At 38.7% G+C, this 20,981-nt stretch overlaps 3 protein-coding genes across 3 annotated transcripts; all 3 read right to left on the reverse strand.

The window, feature by feature from the left end:
- Positions 1 to 1,150: 1,150 nt before the first annotated feature.
- Positions 1,151 to 5,964, reverse strand: LOC145230471 (uncharacterized). Its single transcript, XM_080095899.1, has 9 exons — positions 5,727 to 5,964; positions 5,503 to 5,559; positions 5,343 to 5,434; positions 5,116 to 5,202; positions 4,584 to 4,755; positions 3,999 to 4,167; positions 3,201 to 3,365; positions 2,734 to 2,845; positions 1,151 to 2,147 (listed from the first exon to the last, which is right to left on the reverse strand). Exons 1-9 carry the CDS (start codon positions 5,809 to 5,811, stop codon positions 1,578 to 1,580), a joined length of 1,509 nt encoding a protein of 502 aa, XP_079952025.1. The 5' UTR covers positions 5,812 to 5,964; the 3' UTR covers positions 1,151 to 1,577.
- Positions 5,965 to 7,614: 1,650 nt separating this feature from the next.
- LOC145230472 (uncharacterized) lies at positions 7,615 to 13,380 on the reverse strand. The gene is made up of 10 exons (XM_080095900.1): positions 13,099 to 13,380; positions 12,899 to 12,955; positions 12,659 to 12,819; positions 11,778 to 11,946; positions 11,195 to 11,357; positions 10,590 to 10,742; positions 10,173 to 10,290; positions 9,242 to 9,477; positions 8,506 to 8,728; positions 7,615 to 8,096 (listed from the first exon to the last, which is right to left on the reverse strand). The coding sequence occupies exons 1-10, from the start codon at positions 13,145 to 13,147 to the stop codon at positions 8,082 to 8,084; spliced, it is 1,344 nt and encodes a 447-aa protein (XP_079952026.1). The 5' UTR covers positions 13,148 to 13,380; the 3' UTR covers positions 7,615 to 8,081.
- Positions 13,381 to 15,130: 1,750 nt separating this feature from the next.
- LOC145230475 (uncharacterized) lies at positions 15,131 to 19,803 on the reverse strand. Its single transcript, XM_080095902.1, has 10 exons — positions 19,584 to 19,803; positions 19,107 to 19,169; positions 18,872 to 18,954; positions 17,894 to 17,980; positions 17,657 to 17,825; positions 17,414 to 17,579; positions 16,794 to 16,946; positions 16,615 to 16,729; positions 15,994 to 16,401; positions 15,131 to 15,435 (listed from the first exon to the last, which is right to left on the reverse strand). Exons 1-10 carry the CDS (start codon positions 19,633 to 19,635, stop codon positions 15,421 to 15,423), a joined length of 1,311 nt encoding a protein of 436 aa, XP_079952028.1. The 5' UTR covers positions 19,636 to 19,803; the 3' UTR covers positions 15,131 to 15,420.
- Between the last annotated feature and the right edge of the window lie 1,178 nt (positions 19,804 to 20,981).

Raw genomic sequence — 20,981 nt, forward strand, 5'->3', positions numbered from 1 at the left:
CGCAAAAATTACCCAACTTCGCGTTTGGGACTCTACTTTGTTTGATTGTGCACGCCTGCTTCCCACTACGACTAAAAAAGCTTTGGTCACCTGTCAATCATAATCTTTCCAGCAGCAACACACTCAAGTATTAGATAAATGGAAAGAAACTTGTTGTCTGGTGAAAAGACATTTTATTTATAGATAACTTTCTAGAATCTCTGTGCCATTGGGCCTTTGTATCCAGTGTGTCTTTCTGGGTTTGATAGAAGGCCAAGTGTCTATGGCAGGGGCGGGCAACTTCTCCAGTCGGCGGGCCTGATATGGGAAAATGAAGTACTTGGCGGGCCGGATTCCTGAATCGATATATTAATCGCGTATTTATCCAGTGATTTAAAACGGATTTTTGAGCACCTAAACCAAATACATTCAAGAACATCACAAATACAATAAAGTCCAAACAATCTAACTGATATAACATAAAATTATTCACCACAGCAAATTTAATGCATACACCACAGACTTGATACTGCTGAAACACTAACTAGGCTACACCTGTGGAAAGAAAGAAAACCGAGAAAGCAGGCCAAACAAGGTTGGCAGTTATGTCGTAACAATGGACGTATGGTGCAATGGTTACAACGGCGGGAAAGTTTTTTGCTAGTGGGGAGCGTTACTGTCCGTTACAACTATAATTTGACGCAGTAAGCAAGTAGTAGGGGATTGCGGAAGACTGTGGCCGTGGACCACATTATCATGCAAGACCAGAAACTGTCTGCGGGCCGCTCAAAATCCCGTCGCGGGTCGGATCCGGCCCGCGGGCCGTATGTTGCCCACCCCTGGTCTATGGGGTACTTGTCCTACATATTACTGGACTGATGGACTGTTTCGCTATCAAAGGCGATTAGTAATAAACCTTTAGGCTACACTGTAATAATAGACACTTTAGGGCTGATCCCAGTTATATATTTATGTTTATCTGTGTAGCTCAGTTGGTAGAGCGCGTGTCCCGGAAAGACTCCTGTCGTGGGTTCGAATCCCACCGCTGGCTGGATTTTTCTTGCCTGTGCCTTGCCGTATTGGAATGCTTGGTAACCGGCTGATTCGGTATAACGCCTTGAATGAGCCTGACGTACTATGTTTTGTAGTAACAATGTGCGAAAACAGGAAACGCTGTACATGGATATATGTAATAAAAATCAGTGTAAAAACGTTGCGATTATCATGCATACAAACAAGCATAGAATGGTTTAAAACACAAATGTTACTCAGTTTCAATGCACATTTTGTACAGCTCAAAAAATCCAGGTGTGTATAAACATTTGATTGTTTGCAAAATATAGTACACAATAATATAGTGCTTCGAAACGAAAAAAAAACGTTTAGGCTGCGTTTAAATATTGTTATCGCGTTGAAGATGACGTGTCCATTTGCCGAAACATTCGACAATAAAGCATGTGCCATTTACGTTCATTTGGGTTATAATATTTCTAGCAAGTCATTGTTTTTGTGTAAAAGTGTGGAACAAGGCATAGAACGGGTTTATCCCTACAGGGAAAAAGATGGGCAAAACCGAAAGTTTATTGTTTATTTCAGCATCAGATATCGGTGTCTGCAATATAAGGAGAGGGTCGGCTTCCTTCAGGCAAGCTATCATCCAAATCCACACTAACCGCCCTCGGTAAGTCGAACATCTGAGGACCCAGACTCGGTTGCCAACCACGCCGGGTTGCTATGTCAACGTTTCTCCGTGGCAACGTCGATCCCTCACTCGGAGTCTTCCAACGAATAGGGGAAGTCCCCTGATCTTTAGCATCAACTGCTACGTCACCGGGCTCCGATGATGACGTGGTGACGGTGGTCTCATCCGATGTTGACGACGCGGCACGTTGCTCGACAGGTGGCGCTGTTTCATCATCCGAACTCTCAAAACTGTCGCTGGATTCGTACGAGCTGACGTCACTGTTGCTCTGCGCGCTCCTCCTAGATTGCTCCTCACTCCTCCTACTTCTTCTCCTCTCGCTTCGACGACGTCTGGAACTCGGCGTTCTGCTTCGGTGACGACGACTAGCCGGGCTGCGACTGCGATGACGTCGACGACGGTCACGTGATGAGGATCTTGAGCGCCTCCGTGCGGCAGCAGCTGCGGCTGCGTCGATACTTCGTTCCTGGAAATAATCAACATCACATTAATGCGACAACAGATGTTGAAAAATGAAGAATAGTTTAAAATGAAATCAACCCTACAGTCGCAGTTTTCCGGTAATTACCGTCATCTACATCAAAATAATCCAAAACCCAGTGTGTAAAACCCAAGGCCAGTGGTTCTCGACCGGGGTCCGCAAAGCGTTTTCAGGGGGGTCGCGACAACTTCTTATGTCGCCCAAAAACGAATTGATAAATCGCTATTAAAGTAAAGGCTTCAGAGATGGTAAACGCGCTGCAATAGCTAAAACTTCAAAGGGGTCGCAATTAGATTACAGCATCGAAAAGGGTCCGCAAAGGCAAAAAGGTTGAGAACCACTGCCTTAGGCCAAACAGAATCAACCGGTGTACACAATATTTACATAATATATATATTTCACCAAATGTTTATGGCATCTTAAGTTCTAATGGTTCAACGAACATAATGTAGCATCAATTTATTAAATTTCTCATATCACGTTGTTTAATGTTGTTTTAATTGATCAATTTTCTCATAAAAACCTATTAAATGTTCCAATAACGTCCACTCATATAAACGGGTTTTTTTACCTGATAAGCTGGCTCCCTCGGTGTGTAAGGGTTGGCTCGTTTCACCTCGTCATGGACGTAAGCTTTGTTGTTGAAACTCGCCAAGTCCTTCGGGTCGTGAGTGAACAACGCTCTGAAATCGTGTGGGTTAGAAAAAATCAAAGAAAAATAAACTGTTGCTACCAAACATATCGTAGTAACATTTGCCAGAAGAACGTTGTTAAGTTTTTATATCAAAGAAACATTGGGTTGCTTATTATTGTGGTGCACGGTCAGTGGTGGGATTCAAGTTTTTTGTCAGCCGGTTCTATCAGAAAAGTCATATTTTTCAGCTGGTTCTGTTACAAAAAGTCCATTGACAGTAACCAGTAATGCTAACCGGTTCGCTGATCTCGTAAAATTTCGTGAGACGGTTCTATGGAACTGCGTATGGCCCATTATCGTCTCCATCTTGGAAAAAGAAATATAATAGACACCCAAAAACTTACTCTTTTTCCTTCTTGCGCCGCTTAGCGGAATAACAGCAGCAAGCTATGATGATAGCGCCCACTAGGAGCAGAAACGCGCCCACGGCAGCGAGTATAATCATCCACAACGCCACCACCGTCTCACATTGAGACCCCAGGAACCAAACGTCACTTTGTGAAATACATCTGTAACACAACAAACTACGTCAAAAATGTGTTCACAAGGTCATGGGTTCTAATCCCATCTCGGTCGCTTGTGTTTCCTGAGCTAAAAACTTGAGCGGTTGCCACACAATAAAGTATGTCATTGATTGCTGACGTCACACACTCGTTTGTTCACGTCACACGTCACCCTATTGTGACGTATTCGGCCTGATGTGTTTTTTAATTGAAAGGTTCGGGACAAAACATATCAACTGTTGCTACAATAATATACAGACTAAATCAAGCTCTTATAGCAAATGTATTGTTGTAACGTTCCCAATAAGACGTCGAAACGTCCTTTCAAGCAATTCATTTGCGAGAAGAACATTATTTAGTTTAAGTCGCCACAAAATGTTTTTCTGAGTAAGAAACTTGAGCGTCATTGCTCCAACCCAGTGGTTCCTGATGGGTTGAACTACATTGAAGTCACCAACTGCATAAGTCGAAACAAAGTTAAACAGACTCGCAATAAACCAGGCAGCTAGATGGCGGACTCATTGTGAGCAAAACGCATTCAGGCGTTGCGCGCCCACCGAGGATAAAAATCAATCAAACAAAATTAGGTTTAAATTAGCTCGTGTTTTGATGTTGTAAAGCATAAGGAACGGTGCTTACGTGCATGTCGGGGTCTCTGCGATCGAAGCTTGTGCACAAGTTCCGTTGTTTTTGCAGAAATCCTTAAGACAGGGTGACACGCAGTTAACTTGTACTCCTGCCGGTGCTTCGTTGCAAGCTGTGTTGGCTGGACACGTCACTGTTCCGGGAGTGTCGCATAAACCTTGACCTGGGAGTAAAGAACCGACATTGAATAGAAAAGTTACACAGAAGTCATTGCTTTAAAACGCACGTTCGATAACGCACGGTACGGATTTGAAATGCTTCTTGGATATACTACTGTGGGGAACTTCTTAGTTTTCTTGTGAAAACAATATGAAAATAGTAATTCGTATGTTAAATAGTATAGTTAAATGGTTTTAGAGATTTTCGCCTGATATACGCATACAACTTTTTCAAGCGTTTCTGCACGTTTTTGTTCTGTCATTAACATTAATTGAAAAAACCCAAAAAACACTTGTTTTTAAAATTATTTTTTTCCATAGTCAGTTCTGAAGGCACTCGTATAAAAGGTGGGCACATTTTTGCGAGCTACAGAAACCTTGGGAAAACATACATAACCTTTTGTTCAAACCACAGACTCACCCGTAAACTGAAAAGCTGCTTCGTCCTCCGCCACAACAGCAAAGAATGTGCCAAACGGACCAGAGAGCAAGTCATTCACTATCAAGTTATAATTTCCTATCCCATTTGCGATATCAGCATCTGAGGTGGTTTGATTCAGAACACTGTACCTGGCTTCTACATCATATGTCACCTGCAACAAAACACCAACTTAGCTACCATATTTATCACGTTTCAGTCCTTTCTGGTCCTAATTTTGCCTTCAGTACACCTATTTGCGCAAATGAAAATGCAAAGTAGTTAAGTCAGGCCGGGTTCGGGCTTGAAAAGTTTTAGGAGACGGGCTTGATTCGGGCCTGGCTTTATATTCTGTGTCAGTAATTGTTGTGGCTAGTTTGCTGGACTTAACGTAATGTCCAACAGCCCTAAAGCGTCTTGTTAGGCCATTGTCTACCATTCTCCATTGTATCTGTCTTCTTTATTATAGTGCCTATTTCCCAAAACAACCAGTTTTATTCAACTCCAATGTTAGACAAGTAAGTGTTGTACTTACATCAGTTTTTTCTGCATCGACAACAGTCGTTCTGACGTTGTTTGCTGTTTGGAATCCAACTAGGTTGGCTTCGTAGAAAGGCCCGATCTGCGCAAATGAATATTCTATAATTTGTTTTAACCGGGATCAGTTTATAATTGGAGTTAGCTAGAATCAAGCGTTTTTATACAATATAAAACAGTGTCATCTGCGAAAAACTGTATTGCAACATGAAGCAGAAAACTTACAGATGTGATGAAATTGTTCGATGTGAAAGTTGAATCTTCAAAATTTCGAGTTAATCTCACAGTTGTTGTGTAAATCTTGACGGTATTTGCAGCTGTAACAGAAAGTCACAAGGTTACGGGTTCGATTCCCCCTGGAAAACATAAACACGATAAAACTCACCAATTACTGCGGGGCTGTCGCTTACATTCACAAGGGGAAATCCCGGAATCTGTCCAACTTAAAATAAAAAGCATTGTTTTATACTTATGACATCATAATACCGCTGCACGCAACACAAGAGATATCGAATTAAGCTTAATTTCCTCGTTAAATTTGTTTGAAAATATATGTTTCGACAAAACAGGGGTATGGTAAAGATTGTTTATTTAATCACTAAAAGATACCTGTTAGAAACGGTTGCGTCACAATCACGGCTATTGTGAGGTAATGAAAGACTTCCGAACCGGAATTCCGTCGACAAACGGGCATTGTGACGACACAAAACAGAAATATGATCTACAGTGCAGGATTTTTTTAAATGCAACTTATCGTGGAGAAAATGAACTGAAAGTTGGTTTAACTTGAATCTCGTGCTTTGTAGGTCAAAGTTCATGAAAGGTTTAAAGTTTTGTTGCTACAAAACTATTGTCCTCAACCTTATTGCTACTATTTGACATATTAAACAAAATTGTTGGGTCGAAAACAAACAACGTACAGGAGAACCATTAAACACAGAATAGAAGGACGCTTTTTTAATTTGTTTAATCCCTTGATTTAATCAAGGTATATATATAAGCAAAGTCCATAGCCTTGTTGTTTCAAAACGATATTACAGTTATCGCAAGCTTTGTCAAAACTTTAAGCAATCGTCAAAGAAAACACAACAGCAAATTTGAATTACAAACGACAATATCATACTCCTATCTTCGCCATTTATGCGTTTAGGGCTACTGTTTGAAATATCGCGAACAAAAAAAGCTCTTTACGGTCTTTTTCAGTAATGCGAATTTCAGAAAGCATGTACGTTGTCCAGTTTTGATATGCTGCTGAACTTAACCACAATGAATATTACATATTTGAAGCACCACTACATGAAACGTTATGACAGCACTTCACCAGCTAATATCGATTATACTGGTTTAAAACACGATTTGTTACGTTGGGTGTTAAAATATTAAACGTTTCAGTGACGATAACAGTTCGGTAACGTTTAATTATTATTAAAAACATATTTCTGTTCATCGAGTTTTATGCAGTAAGCAATGCGATTCACTTAAGAAAGTTACTTGTTTTAAACATTTGAAACACTAAAGTTTAACTTGAAAAAAATCTGAACTAAGTTCATCCTGAAGTAAAAATCATATAATATTCCCCAAGCTATGCTCTACAACTCAACGCAACTTTATTCAACACTCGAATAAAACGATTTCCTCTATTTCTCATTTTAACAAAGCACATAACAATGTTCCTCTTGTTGTACACTCTACAAATGTTCCCTGCCTATATGAAGTCATAAAAGCGATTCATGGTTGCGGAACGCTTGGTTTGTTCTCACATAAACCTCTTTGTGACGACATAGTTCTATTTGAACGCCCACTGCCTCTGCGAAATAGCTTGATAAAAACCTTTTACCGAAACAGGCTATGCTTGACTGGCAGTGCGCAAACACGATAAAGCAAACAGAGAGGGGCCCTGCCTCAGTAAAACACCACAAGCTCTCCCTGGTTGGTTTCTTTATTGCTGTATAGCCAGGACGTGAACACTGGATTCCACCGGGGAGGGTCAAATCGATGCGGGTTTGAATTTTACGATCATGTTTATCGATTTGTCAATATTGTCTCACGGTGTTACGTCACAGAATATTTTCACGAGATTTATCGTTTTTCAAGTCTGAAAATTTTATTTCACCAATTTTTTTCCAGGTTTCTTATTTAACGTTTTGGTGTTTAACTTGCTGACTTCCAGCAGATTGAAATTCTGTTCTCCAAGCTTCAAACCAATTGTTTAAACTTCTCTTCTAATAAAGCAACTAAACATATTTGTACAGCAAGAAAAGTATCTGTTTCCTTACAACTGTACATCTTCTAAACTAAGACTGTAGTTGATCATTAACAACTTGAATGATTCCTAGCCAGATTTGAATCTTATCGCAAAACGTTCTTGCTTCGCGTTTTCAACAAGTTTTGTTGATAAAAGTTTTCCAGCCAGACGGGCCGATAACAAACTTGCAAAGAACCCTGTTGATTTTCTGATCAAACGTAGATTTCTTGTCAGAACCACAAACGAAATGTATTTGTGCGGCAAAAGTGTAATAAATGCAAGTGTACGACGAATGGAAACATAAACATTAAATAAAACATATTTATAGTCGGAATACAACTTGAACAAAAATGCCTTTTGGTGCCTTTTTGCGGTAAAATCTTGTTCTTATAACTTATATAATTAACTGATATTAAGTCAGAGCCATTTACTTCTTTATAGTATTAAAAAAATATTGAACTGATATGTGCGGTAATCTCACGCTTCACGTCGACGAATGAATGCCACATTATCATTGCAATGTTCACGACTTGAAGTTGATAAATATAGCTGTAGTTTTTGCAAACCGAGTTTTTTGTGCAAACAAATCGGTAAATTAAACAGAAATGTATTTGGTTGCATTTGAACTTTGATCTTTCAGCAGTTTGTGGCAAGCTTTTGCCATTTGTGGCAAGATTCTGTACTGATATGAACTGAACATGGATCTTTATAGTTTCCATTTACACTGTCGACTCCTGCAAACAATATTTTTTGTGTTAGCTCGATTTGAGAGAGGGAGTCACCCCACAACTTTCTCGGTTAATCAGAAAAAATGCTTACACAACATAACTTTACTCATTTGTTGTTTGTTTAAACTTTATCCTCGGTGGGCGGGCAACTAAATGCGTTATGCTCACAATGAGGGCTCCGTCGAGCAGCCTGTTTTATTGTTCGTTAAGTCATTTTTTTGATTTTTTTCTATGCACTTTAATTCAACCCATCGGAAACCACGGATTGGAGTTTCTTGCTCAAGGGAACACAAGCCACCGAGATAGGATTAGAACCAACAACCTTGTGAACATACGGCGGTTGCGATAAACACCTGGCAATCTTGGTGAAAGATTTGGATCAGAACTTTACTCATCATAACTTCACTCTACTCACCATGGCAACTGGGGGTTTCGGTCGTTTGTCCACCACAGCATAAGTGGGAGATTCTGATCTAGGTGGAACTCCCAATCCCACTCCTGCCATTCCTCCTGCTCCTCCCACTCCTCCTACTCCTCCCACTGCTCCTGCATCAGGGAAGTTGGCCAACCTCCTCTCCATCAGATGAGTGTATCTTGCATCTGTATCGTCTTCCCGGGAAGAGAAGGAAGAACTTCTGCTGTGGATTCAAAACATAAAGTTGTGTGGAATCCAATCATATGTTTAGCTCAGTGGTTCTCAACCATATGCTTTCCCACAGTTAAAAAGAAAAGGCCTATCCGTTGATTTACCGATTAAAACAGGATTTAGGTGGTTTGCGGCGATAGAAAAACGCGATCAGTGTAAGGTAGAGAATCACTGGTTTTATGTAAATGAAAATCAAATTTTAATTCAAAACAAAATAGGAATAAATAGTTTAGCCCATGTTTATGATTCAAATCCTTACTGGCAAATAGTAAAAAAATCTTGTATGTTCTAAAATAACATTATTTTCGAACACTACATACAGATCTGTTCATAAGTTTAATGGTGAAATAACGGTCGAAAATATACCTAAAAAGCGACATGCTTTGATTTTTCTAACATTTCGGCAAATGCTAATGTCATCATCAGTGATATTATTTTCAATTCTCAAATAAAGCAACTTTGAAACTGCTTTGGTTTCAACAACTCAATGTTTTAAACTTCCAACCTTCTGTTTTCCGCTGTATCTGCATTCTGAGGAACACCGACTGCGGCGTAATTGAATTCACTGGATGTTGATGAGGAGGTTGGATCATGCGTGGAGTCAAGGGATGTTGCTGCAGGAGTCCCAAAAGTCCTCGGAGCCGCGACAGGAGGAGTTACAACCTCCGGAAGAGGATCAACAACTTCTTTTTCTTCTTTATTCTCTATCTTCTTTAATTCTTGTGGCTCCGATTTTTCTTTCTGAAACAAAACATTAACAAATATTGTGAGATGATTGACATTTGGAAGACTGCTTGATCTAGTTATGCCATCCATAGATTAACTTTTCATTTTCTCTGTGTAGTTATAGTAGCTATAGATCGAGCTACTTTTTCTCGACAAAGTCGGGTCAGTGGTTTGCAGGAGTTTTTTAAAATGTCAAAAATTTGAAGTTTTTCCTTAAGTTTTGAGAATATAACATTGAAGTTTAGTGCGTTTGTAAAGACCAAGGGACGCACAACCAGGTTTTTGTTGTGTCCATGTGTTAATGACTCGCGTGCCAACGTTTTTCCAAATAATAGTGGTCCGTGCCAGCAAATATTAATAATAAAGAGAAAGCAGAGTGTTTTGTGCATGTAAGGCTGAATTTTAAGACAATGGCGTGATAAAAACTATAAACAAGCAGTGTAACGGGTTAAATCGTTACTTCAATATGAACACGAAAATTGGTTTCCGTGCCATGTAAACCACCTCGACTGGCACGCGTGCCAGGGGTTGCCTGCCCCTGATGTAAAGTACATGTGATGTGGTTGTTAATAGCAGTAAGGCTGTAACCTCTGGTAAAAGTTTAAAAAGTAATTACCCAATTTGCAATTGTTATAGTTCATAACAAAATCTAGCGACTCCGCCGTTCAAATGTTACGATATGTTCTAGAATTCCAACAAAATTCACTCACGGCTGATTTCAGACCCAAAGCCGATTTGATTGTGACGAAAACTTTCTGATTCTTCGACATCGGCTCGTCTCGCTCCTTCGACGCTTTGATGAAAGCTTTTCTCTTTTCCTTCTCGATCCTGAATTGTGACGTCATTATTGCGTGGCGATTAAATAGTGACGTCATAATTGCACAGAGAAAAATGACATCGTCACTTTTGGCGTTAAATAGTGAGGTCATAATTGCACAGACGAAAGTGACGTCATTATTGCACAGTAAATTATTTGTGACGTCATATTGATAACAATCGTTTTGTTTCTAAAGTGATTGTGGGACCAACCGCTTTTGCAAAATGGCTTTTTTTAATTCTGACTGAACACTTGAGAATATGACGTCATTGACAGTTTTATGAGGTAACCATCAGAAAGTCTGACCAACCTCTTGTCGATTCCCCGGACACAGATGCAGGTGATGAAGATCACAAGCAGGATTAATAGGAAGATCACAACGAAGTAGACGATCGGCATCCACAAATTCAACATTGTCTTACAGTTTGAACCGACAAACCAGTTGTTAGCAGATGTCACACAACTAAATACATCAACTGTTGTATTAAGTGTGTGCTGGCTTTTCTCAATAGGCAAAGGACGTAAATTTCGGAAAACCAACAAGTTACCCTGGCAACAAAACGCAGGTTTTTAAGCGAGCTTTGAGCAGTCAAACATCACGAAAAACCTTGAGTTTATTGAAAGCATGACTATGCTTTAAACGTCATTGAAACACTGAAAATACTTTGAAATACAACAAGCGTGCTTAAGAGTATATACGTTTCACCCGAGCTTCAAGCAAACTTTTTGCAATCAACCATAACGATTAGTCAAATAAGGCCTCGAGGTTATTAAAAGCTTTTCTACAGCCCACTTCAAGCGTTGGGAAAAAACAAATAAACCTATTTTTACCCAAACAATTTAGTTGACCACACGAAGTGTGTTCCGGAATCCGCTTTAAAAGAGAGTTCACCCAACCTTCTAAATGAACCTTACCTGCAATGCGGTGATACGTTTCCGTTATTCTGTATACATCGGCCATCGTTGAAGCAGATTGTCGAACTGAAGCACTGTGACGTACAGTTGACGTCATTGCCTATGACGTCATCGACACAAATTGCGTAAGTGTTGCACGCCGCTTCAGAACACGGGCTGTTGCCTAAAGATTATAAAAACAAAACTTTTGTCATATTATTGGATTAACATTTTCGGCTGTTTGTTATTGCTTATGTAGTAATGTAGTACTTGACGTCCAAGATGTTTGCACTAGAGTTGTATTCGGTACAATGGTTTAACTATAAATCGGTATCAGTGACTAACTTGGTGAACCTAACTGAAGATGGTAAGAATACTTGAAGAAAACAACTTACTGAAATGCAGATTTTGTCCCAATTATTGATGTTAAAACTTTTTCATGCAAAGTGCACCTTTGCGGTTGTGAAGTCTTGCTTAAATAATTTTGTGAATACATTAGCTAGCTTTATGAAATTACGCTTTGAAACTGCGCGGACACTTAGAGATGCGTTATTGTGTTTCAGTAAACAAAGAATTTACAACGAATTATGTGGGTTCAAATCACCTGTTGCACTAAATCCGCCCGCCCAAGTAAAGCTGCCGAAGTTTGTGTCGTTTTCGAAGGCAATTTGCACTCGAGTCTCGTTGCTGACGACATCCACGACTTCGGCGTTTGTGTAAGATTCCAGTAAAGTAAAGTTGTAAGAAACTGTGTAGTTTGTCCGGTATGTGATCTGCATTAAACTCATCGTTAGTTCAGTTCATGTCACAGTTTGTAGCAAATTTTACTTTTTTACCCTATGTCTTTAAACTGTTGTAGGAGAGTTCAATTGACTTTACTTAAATTGTTTTGCTTATTTTTCAGGTAGCAAAATCTTTTTTTTTATTCAGTCAGTTTCAAAATTGTAATAGAAAATAAACAATTGATTGGTTTATTTTGTAAGATTTATAAAAGAATTTCGTCGTTAGTTCAGTTCATGCCGATGTTAGTAGCAAATTTAACTTTCAACCTAGACCTTAGAACTGTTGAATGCGCGTTTAAATGACTTTACCATTCATTTGTTTGTGTATTTTTGAGTTACAGAATCAAGTTTTTTCTCAATAAGTTTCGGAATAGTGGTGATCAGAGACTGAAATATTGATTGCATCGTTATGTCAAGTTTATACAAGTAAAATTCGATCGGGTTAAACCGTCAGGTAGATGTTCGTATTTAGCTTGTTCTTACAGCTTGTTCTTGTTTGGCTTGTTTTCAAATGCAGATATTTCTGTCAAGATCCAGTTTGTATACTTTGTGATAATTAAATTAGCTTCTTTGCAGCGACTAAAGTTGTAGCCTTTTGCAAAGTTCAAACACAAAAGTTAAATTAAAACTAAAAACCATCGATTAAATGTGTTATGTTGTCACGAGAACACTTGGTTCGTAAACAATAATTAACAATACTCACGTTATTAGAAGTATCAGGTTTCGCAACTTCTACAGCAGTAACCCCAGGAATAGCTGAGTTGTAGTAATTCTCCACCACAGCAGCAAGCAAGCTTGCGTTGAAAGAATCACCCGCGGTTACGTTCAGGTTCAACTGCGTCCTGAAGGTTTTGTTGAAATCAGCTGCGAAAAATTGAGGTTCGTTAGAATTTTCCGACGCGAGGGTTGGCATGGTAACCACGACGTTGTCATGGCGACTTACCAAATGTTGTTGGAGCTTCGTATTTGAAAGCAAGTTCGTTTCTTTGTTGTCCGAAAACTGTAAAAATAAATAAATAAATAAATATATAAGTAAAAAGTGAAATGGAACCAGAATTCAAAGATTAATACTTTTAGGAAAAAAAATGGTTGACATTTTTTTTGAAGCAGAAAATGAACAAATTATGTAAAAATAAAACCAACCTAGACAAACGTTGGTGACAATGAAGCAACCCACAGCGTACAGTCGCATGATTTGCGAGTTATTACGTCACAGGAGAGGAACTGTGACGTCGATTGTATCAGTTTTACTAGATCTCAAATATTTGTCGACATTGGTTTGAGCAAACGAGCCAGATTTTTTTAAGAGGTTTGTTCTAAACCGAAAGAAGATTTATTGAGATCGCAGAGCAAAAGTAATTTATGTCAACCTTGTAAAATTAACCATAAAAATCGACTTTCTTCCTCAAACAATGCTCTTTGTTTGTTTCTTTTGTTTAAAGTAGAATCTCTCGTAAAAATTTTTTATTTTTTTATATTTAACTGTTATCTAGGGTTACGCCTTTCTTTTTATGCTCTAATGGCTGGGTCTATTGTGGCGCTCAATTGTCTGCAAAGAACTGGAACATCTTTATTGTGACGTCACAGTTGCGTGTAATTATTTTGACAAAGGATTCGAAACACCTGACTTTCTGGTGATGCTGTTTTCGCTAATTACTCAAAAATTTCTGTTGAAGTTTATTGTTATATTCCTGGCTAATACTCCGGCTCAAATAATTTGCCAGAGTGTTTGTATGCAGTGAAACATTGACCGTTCAACATGATTGTTTTTTGGACAAGTTACATGTTGAGTTCTTGCCTAATTCTCAATCTTAAAACATTTTCGAAATTTCTGCCATCGTAATATGGCTTTGTTGTCACACGTAACTTCATCTGTACAGAAATCATTGTATTGCGATGAATGGAAACCGGAACGGGTTTTAACATTCACAACAAAACCTTTTCATAACTTTCTGTTTAAACTACATCCAACATTGAAAAGTACTTCCTGAAAATATAATCAACTTTTTACTTTTTGCCACTTGTATAACCTTGGTCTTCCAAACTTTTCCGATCCTGTAAACTTGCACATTTTGCTGAGACAGACAAGACGTGCTTTGTATTGAAGCGAATGATGCTCATACTTACAAGGAAATACATTTTCGCTTGATACAAAAGCACAGGTGAATTTATAGCGAGCAACAAAATTGTCGTTCAACTCAGCAGAGCATATAATCATAAAGTCTGTCCTACACACAAAGGTTTGTTTCAATAACTACATTCTCGAACAACTCTGTTTGTTTGGCGCCTTTTTCTCCTTGTTACGTCACTATGCCGCTTGTTACTGGGGAATGGTTGACAAATAATGGGGGGGGGGGGGACTTTAGGGCGGGTTTGAACGAAAGTAATAAGTGAAAAAATTGACTTGGATAAAAGGATTTTCTTATTTTACACGATCAGCTGATAAAATTATGTCACTAATAAAGCGCGATCAGTAAAATATTATAACTGCATTAAAAAGTACAAAAATCACATCGTAAACAGTTTGATTAAAGAAACGACAAGAAAAAAAACGAAGATACAATCACATAAATGAACAAAAATTCGAAAACAAAATTTATGGTTTGAAAATTTATGAGATGAATAATATGTTTGGGTGTCCGTTAGGTGTCGGTAGAGCTGCGTCAGATAAGCTTTGATTCGCTGATGTAATCCTGGTCCTGTGAAAGTGATAAGTTGAACCACCCAAGCATAGCACTGAGCTGGTGCTGCTTATGCTCTCGCATTATGTTATCAAATGCATAACAACTAAAATTAACATATTTTTATAACTGGGATCAGCCCTGAAGCGTCCATGCAGACTAGCGATCATGGCACACTTATATAAAATCATAGTTATACGCCAGGTCTATTGAAGGCGTTATATCGGATCAGCCGGTCACCAAGCATTCCCATATGGCAAGGCGTAGGCTAGAAAAGTCTAGCTTGCGGTGGGATTCGAACCCATGACACGAGTGTTTCCAGGGGTGTTCGAACCCAGATCGTCAAAATATCTGCTACATCATACAATAATCGGAATTTGTTGATTTTCCTCGCCTTAGGAATGCTTGGGAGACCCTAACACCTTCAATAGGCCTGGTGTGCTATGACAAATGTTCAGCAACGTAAAACTTGATTTTGTATTGTTAATATTTTGTGCAAGCACGATTAGTTCAAGCCAACAATCCTCTACATCCGTTATTTCACTTTTAGTTTGCTTGGGGAATTAAATTTACAAAAAGTGTTACACAACTTGGCCCCAATACAGTGTCAGCAAGTTCACCAAGAAACAAATTAAACAAATAAACCACCACAGCATGCAAAAGATGAGGCTACTCTTAAACATGCAACAAATACATTCCATGCCTTCACACTTGCTGCAACTGACAAGCGATGACGTAATAATACTCGCCTGTGACGTAACGATTAGTGGTAAGTCGAGTGACGTCATACGAAGGTGATCTGTTAACGTGGTTAGAATGAGTGACGTCATCGACGTAATACGACAGTGACGTCACTTGTTGATTACGTCGTGTTAATAATACAAAAAAAAGCATTTAATAATCTAGCAATAAAAAAGACTAAATACGGATTACTAATTTATAAACTAAACTTGAGATATGACGTCATATCCCTGTGACATCATAAGTACCAATTCGGCAAATGTTCCAAACGCTACAAATAGGAGAAATTGGGTATTTTTCAACCAACGCATTTTATTTCATGCTCTTTTTATTATATTGGTTGTTTTAAGGATAATATTCAAAATCCTTATTTTTCTTTTTTTGTTGCTGTTAGATTAATCCAGTCAGTTTTAGATTTTAGCCGAATTCTTTTTTTTTCGTTCGGTCCAAACTATTTGTCTGGATTAGGCGAAGATCCGAATTGACCCAATCCGGTTTAACCAAGGTTTACTGCAGTGGTTCCCAACCAGGGGGGAATTCCCCACTTGGGAACCACTGGTTTGCTGTATTTCAACCCAATAAGACTGTTATGTTTCACTCAGCAAACGCCACCTACCGGTTCTTGGCTTCTGGCCTGTTTATTCGGAATCGAGTATTTCGGCATTCCACTGCTCGACTCTGCAGGCGTAACCGGAGCCCGCCAATCAAATCCTCCAGGCAGGTCAGTTGATGCGTATTGTTGAGAATCACTACCCTCTGTTACGTCACTATCGGTGCTTGTGCTGCTGCTTATGTCCTCATAATGAGTTGGGATCTTGGCAGGAGTTACTCCTCGTGATGATGGTGAGGATGTTCTCGTGGAGTTTCGGGAGGTTATCACGGATTCGGAAGGAGGACTCGTTCTCGGAGGAGCCGGATGTTGATCAGTGCGGGCTTGAGGAAGAGTTTTATCTCTCGTGTAACTCCCGTTTGATTTCTTTTCATGATCCGCTTTGAACCGTTCGAGGGCGCTCGCGTTCGCTTGCTGGGGATTTAATATTTCTATGTTGTGAACTTACATCGGTTGACAGACAGCTTTATTTAAGTTTACTGGAGTGATTTTGTATGAAACAGTTTTTGCTAAAGTTAGAGATTAAATTTATCGTTTTCCAACATTTACTAAATGCCCAAATATTGGCAAAATGGTTAATTGATTTTGCTTTAACGTTCACGGACAATATTGTTGGTTTTATTCAACCTTCAGTGGGTCGTCCTGTCGTGGGTAATTCCCGTTTGTGATACTAATTTTCGGCTGCTGGGCAATTTTTTTCTGATTTGGATATTCGTACTTCTTTGGTTTCGGTTTAAATCTTCTAAAAACAAAACCTGGCTTGGTCAAAGTGTTGATTAAAACATACCGGAAACAAATTTTCTTACCTGATTCTGACGTCACGATACAAACAAACACCGACAATGATGATTATGACGAGACAAATAATGACACAAACCAGCACGACGATGGGAATCCATATGTGAATGTAAGTTTCGCAATGTCGTCCAATGTACCATGAGATAGTGCCAGTGGGGCAACTACAAATGTCAAATATATGTTGTGGTGTTGAACACTAGGTGTTAAATTACCATATTGATGTCAAAAACGTCTTGTAAATCTTGATGTTTTGAATTGTTTTAAAATGGTAAGATTTTAACAAAAGATATAAACACGTAAATGCCTTTGTTTTTCAAAATGATTCGGCATTTACATAACATTGGCCATCGTCAGTAAGTAACACTTTTCACTGTCAGCGATTAATTGTTCCAAGTTCCAACTACGAAAATATCAGTAAGTTTTACAAAAACAGGCAGCCGCATATCAGTAAACATTTCAATAGGCCAGCTGTAAATATTAACTTAATTTACACCATGTGTTTATTGGTTAATAGTTAGGCCAGCTGTAACTTAAAGGCCAGCTGTAACTTAATGGGAAATAATAATGCGCACGTTCACACTCTTGTAATGTTACCAGCTTTGAAACTTTATTTGTGAAATCCACCGACCTGCAAACCGGCTGCACCGAACCGTCGCTATGGTGACACCAGCCATTGTTACGACAGAAGTTGACTTTGCATGACGACATACACATGACGTCAATCCCCTCAGTTTGTTCTTCGCAAAAAGTGAACCTTCCTTGGTGACATTCGGCTTTGTCACAAATGCTGTCGCCTTTAAACACAACAACATGTTACTAAAATCACACAAACTGGGTTCGAATCCCACCGAGGGTGGGATTGTTTGCTAACCTGTGAATCTGAAAGTTGAAAGATCGACGGTGAAGGAATTGGTGGAGTCGTTTCCCTCAATGCCAAGTTTGACGGCTTGTATTCTGCCTATCAGCTGACGTATGGCCCTATCACTGTTGTTGACGTCATTCCGAAGTGTGACGTAATTATACGTGACGTCATACGTCAACTTGAAACGAAGGTAACCGGGTTTAAGTTGAGTTATAACTGGATGTGTAAAGTTTCTAATCTCGTTACCAAAACTTGTGTTGAGTTTTGATCGTTGGGAACGAGATTGTCGACCCTGATAAAACCTTCTGATGTTGAGCTGTAAAAAGCTTCCGCCTGAAGATAGGAAAAAGGCAAGTGTAACAATTTGTTCAGTTATAATTGGAGGCAAATACGAAGAATGAAACATATGCCATTTCAACGACATTGTTATCATTTTCGCTCACAAATAAAGGTGTAAACTCTTAACTTAGTGGAAATGTTTCGTTTTGTTGCATTGTTGGCTCAGGGACGAATTAAGCTTGTATGGGGCTTCTAGCTAAAACTTGAGAAACGCCCCTATCTATTGATAACTTGTAAAATCGTTGTTAATACCAGGGAGTCGAACCACTTGTCATATGGGTTCAGGTTCGGTTCGGGTTCACTTGGTTTTGTTTTTAAGGGTTCGGGTTCGGTTCAGGTTTTTAAAAATGTATATTTTCGGGTTATGGTTTTGTTCCGGTTTGGTCAAATTATCCGGTCCGAACCGGTTTGCGGTTTTTAAACCGGTTTAAATTTTTATTCATTTTAATTTAATTCTACCCATCATCTACCTGACCTTAACAAACTCCAAAAGAATTTTGCCCGTGCACTGTTATTTTTGACACGCCCTATAAGTGTTATATCGCAAATTCTTCAGTGCGCTGTTTTGAACAAAATCACAAAATATTAAACAAACTGCATTTTTTACTGGTTCGGTTCCGGTTCGGGTCCAACGCCCAACAAAATATGCGGTTCAACTCCGGTTCGGGTTTTCACAAAATCGTAATTAGCGGTTCGGGTTCGGTTCGGGTTTAATGAAATTAACCGTTCAAACCGGTTCGCGGGTTCGGGTTCAGTTCCGGTTCGACTCCCTGGTTAATACGGCAAAAACATTAAGGAATAGGAAGCCCTTGACTGAATCCAGCCAGCACGCGCTTTCAAATCGCCATTATATTTATTTGTGCTTATAGAAGAAGTTTTCCATACCGCTTGTATGAAGATCTGGTTGGTGAAAGTCGCAGTCGTTCGTAAAAACACGGTAGTTGTGTAAACCTTCGTGGTTGTGTTTGCTAAAATAACAAAATCACGTGAAACGACACGATGTCACCACGACTACCTTTCATATAATTCAGTTGGCCAAAGTTAGAATATTACAGTTTAGCGTTGAAATGCTGTTGTATTTCAAAGTACAAAGAAAAATATTTGTGTTAAAAATTCTCACGTGGTCGAATCGCTTGATCTGGGATTGTCACAAAAGGGTATTCCCCGTCAACTTGGCATGAAACTGAAATATGATTTGAAGGAAATAAAATATTACTAGTTTTCATATTTCAACTCAACAAAACGGTTAAGCGACATGCTGTTTTCAATGTGTTTCGGCCAATGCTTATCACATCGTGTTAAGTCACGTGATAATTATTATATTTAAGTTAGATGAAAAGTTGATAAACAAGACGCTCCATATAGCACATAATTTTTATGTGATTCTTTAAAAGGTTATGTGTTGAATGAACTGTAAATTGTGCTGTAACCAAGTAAGCTTGCGCTGCACGTTGGTCGTTAAGTTAAAACATTTAGTTGGTTTAGCAAGGCAAGCAATGGATACGTTGGTAGTAGGCAAAATACATGGATAGGTTGCTAGGGCCTCATTTTTCATTCACCCGACCGTAAAATCGTACAGGAAACCCTTTAAACTCACCAAGTGTGACGAGCGAGAGGATAAATCCGAACTTTGCCCACATTTTACACATTCTCTCAAGCGTGAAATGACGTCACTTTGTCAGAAAGTTGGTGGTGTGATAATATTATCTTTTCCCAGTTGAGCGGTTGCAACAAAGGCTTTCGAAAACACTCAAAGTTTGAAAGACCCTTGAGATGAAGCGGTTTATGCCGTTAAGTTGTATTTGAATATAAATTGATCGGTGATCTGTAAATGAACGAAGTTTGTAAAAAATATAAAAAGTTTTCGTTTTCTAATTATCAATCATTCAAAAGTATTTTTATACTGAAGATTTTACCTGGGCGCTTTTGTGCTTTCAAAAATGGACCAAACGTAAATCTAATATGGCCTATATCTTCAATTCACTTAAATTTATTTGAAACTTCTGCCTCGCAGTTAAATTACTTTTATATCATCTTATTATAACAGCAAACACACAACATTTTAACTCATTTAACTTAACTTATAACCTAAAACTGTTCTATTTCTCTCTCATTCCATTTTCCAATCTGATCCTTTCTCATAATATTATTTCGTGGAGCCTTCAAACTTGAACAGTTTTGTTCTGTTCTATGCCCGATTTGAAGTGAAGAGGTTTCGTCTGTCTTTCGTCAAACCTTCCCGTCACCGCTTCACTGACTGTGGGTGAAAAAATAAATGTGACATTATAGTGGGGGTTGTATGTATGGGTAAGTGAGGGGGGTTCGAGATATTTGTGTGGGTGACTCATCCAACATATGGGCACCGGCACATAGAGGGGGCACTTGCTCACACTCGGAGTATCAAAGCCTTAAATTTAACATATTTTGTCGAAAAAACTTGATGAATAAAAATGCATCAAACTCCAAAAAGTAAAGAAAAGAAAGTCAGTAATTGTAACAATACTCTTTTTCGTTGACGAAAATCTGTTGATGTACTTTTTCTTGAGAAACATAGGCTAATAACGACTAAACTGATTAACTAATGCGTAGTCGAAATGTGTCAACGTTGTGAAACAACGCATTAGTTTAATCGTTTTCCAGTATTTCAAATGTAATTCCGATGAATCTTTTGGGTTTTGTGGATATTTTATGAGATTTCCTTATTTGGTATTGCTTCCGAAAGCACAGACTAAACCGGGATTTGAACTGCCAACCTTGAAAGCACAGGCATTTGCGTTTTAGTTTCTCTGCAACTGTACATAACGCCTTATGCCGTTTACATTAGTTGCTAAAATATTTTGTTTTGTTTCATTTTGAACAAAATAACAAATATTTGCATTAAATACGATTTCTATGAATATAATAACACTGCACAGCGTTTCTCTTCATATTTTTCTGCCTTTTTTGTAAGACAGTTCCTACTCACAGTCAAAAATTGTCTGTCACAGTTTATAAA

Source organism: Phallusia mammillata, chromosome 5 (assembly GCF_965637545.1).
Source record: "Phallusia mammillata chromosome 5, kaPhaMamm4.hap1.1, whole genome shotgun sequence".
Lineage (NCBI taxonomy): Eukaryota > Metazoa > Chordata > Ascidiacea > Phlebobranchia > Ascidiidae > Phallusia > Phallusia mammillata.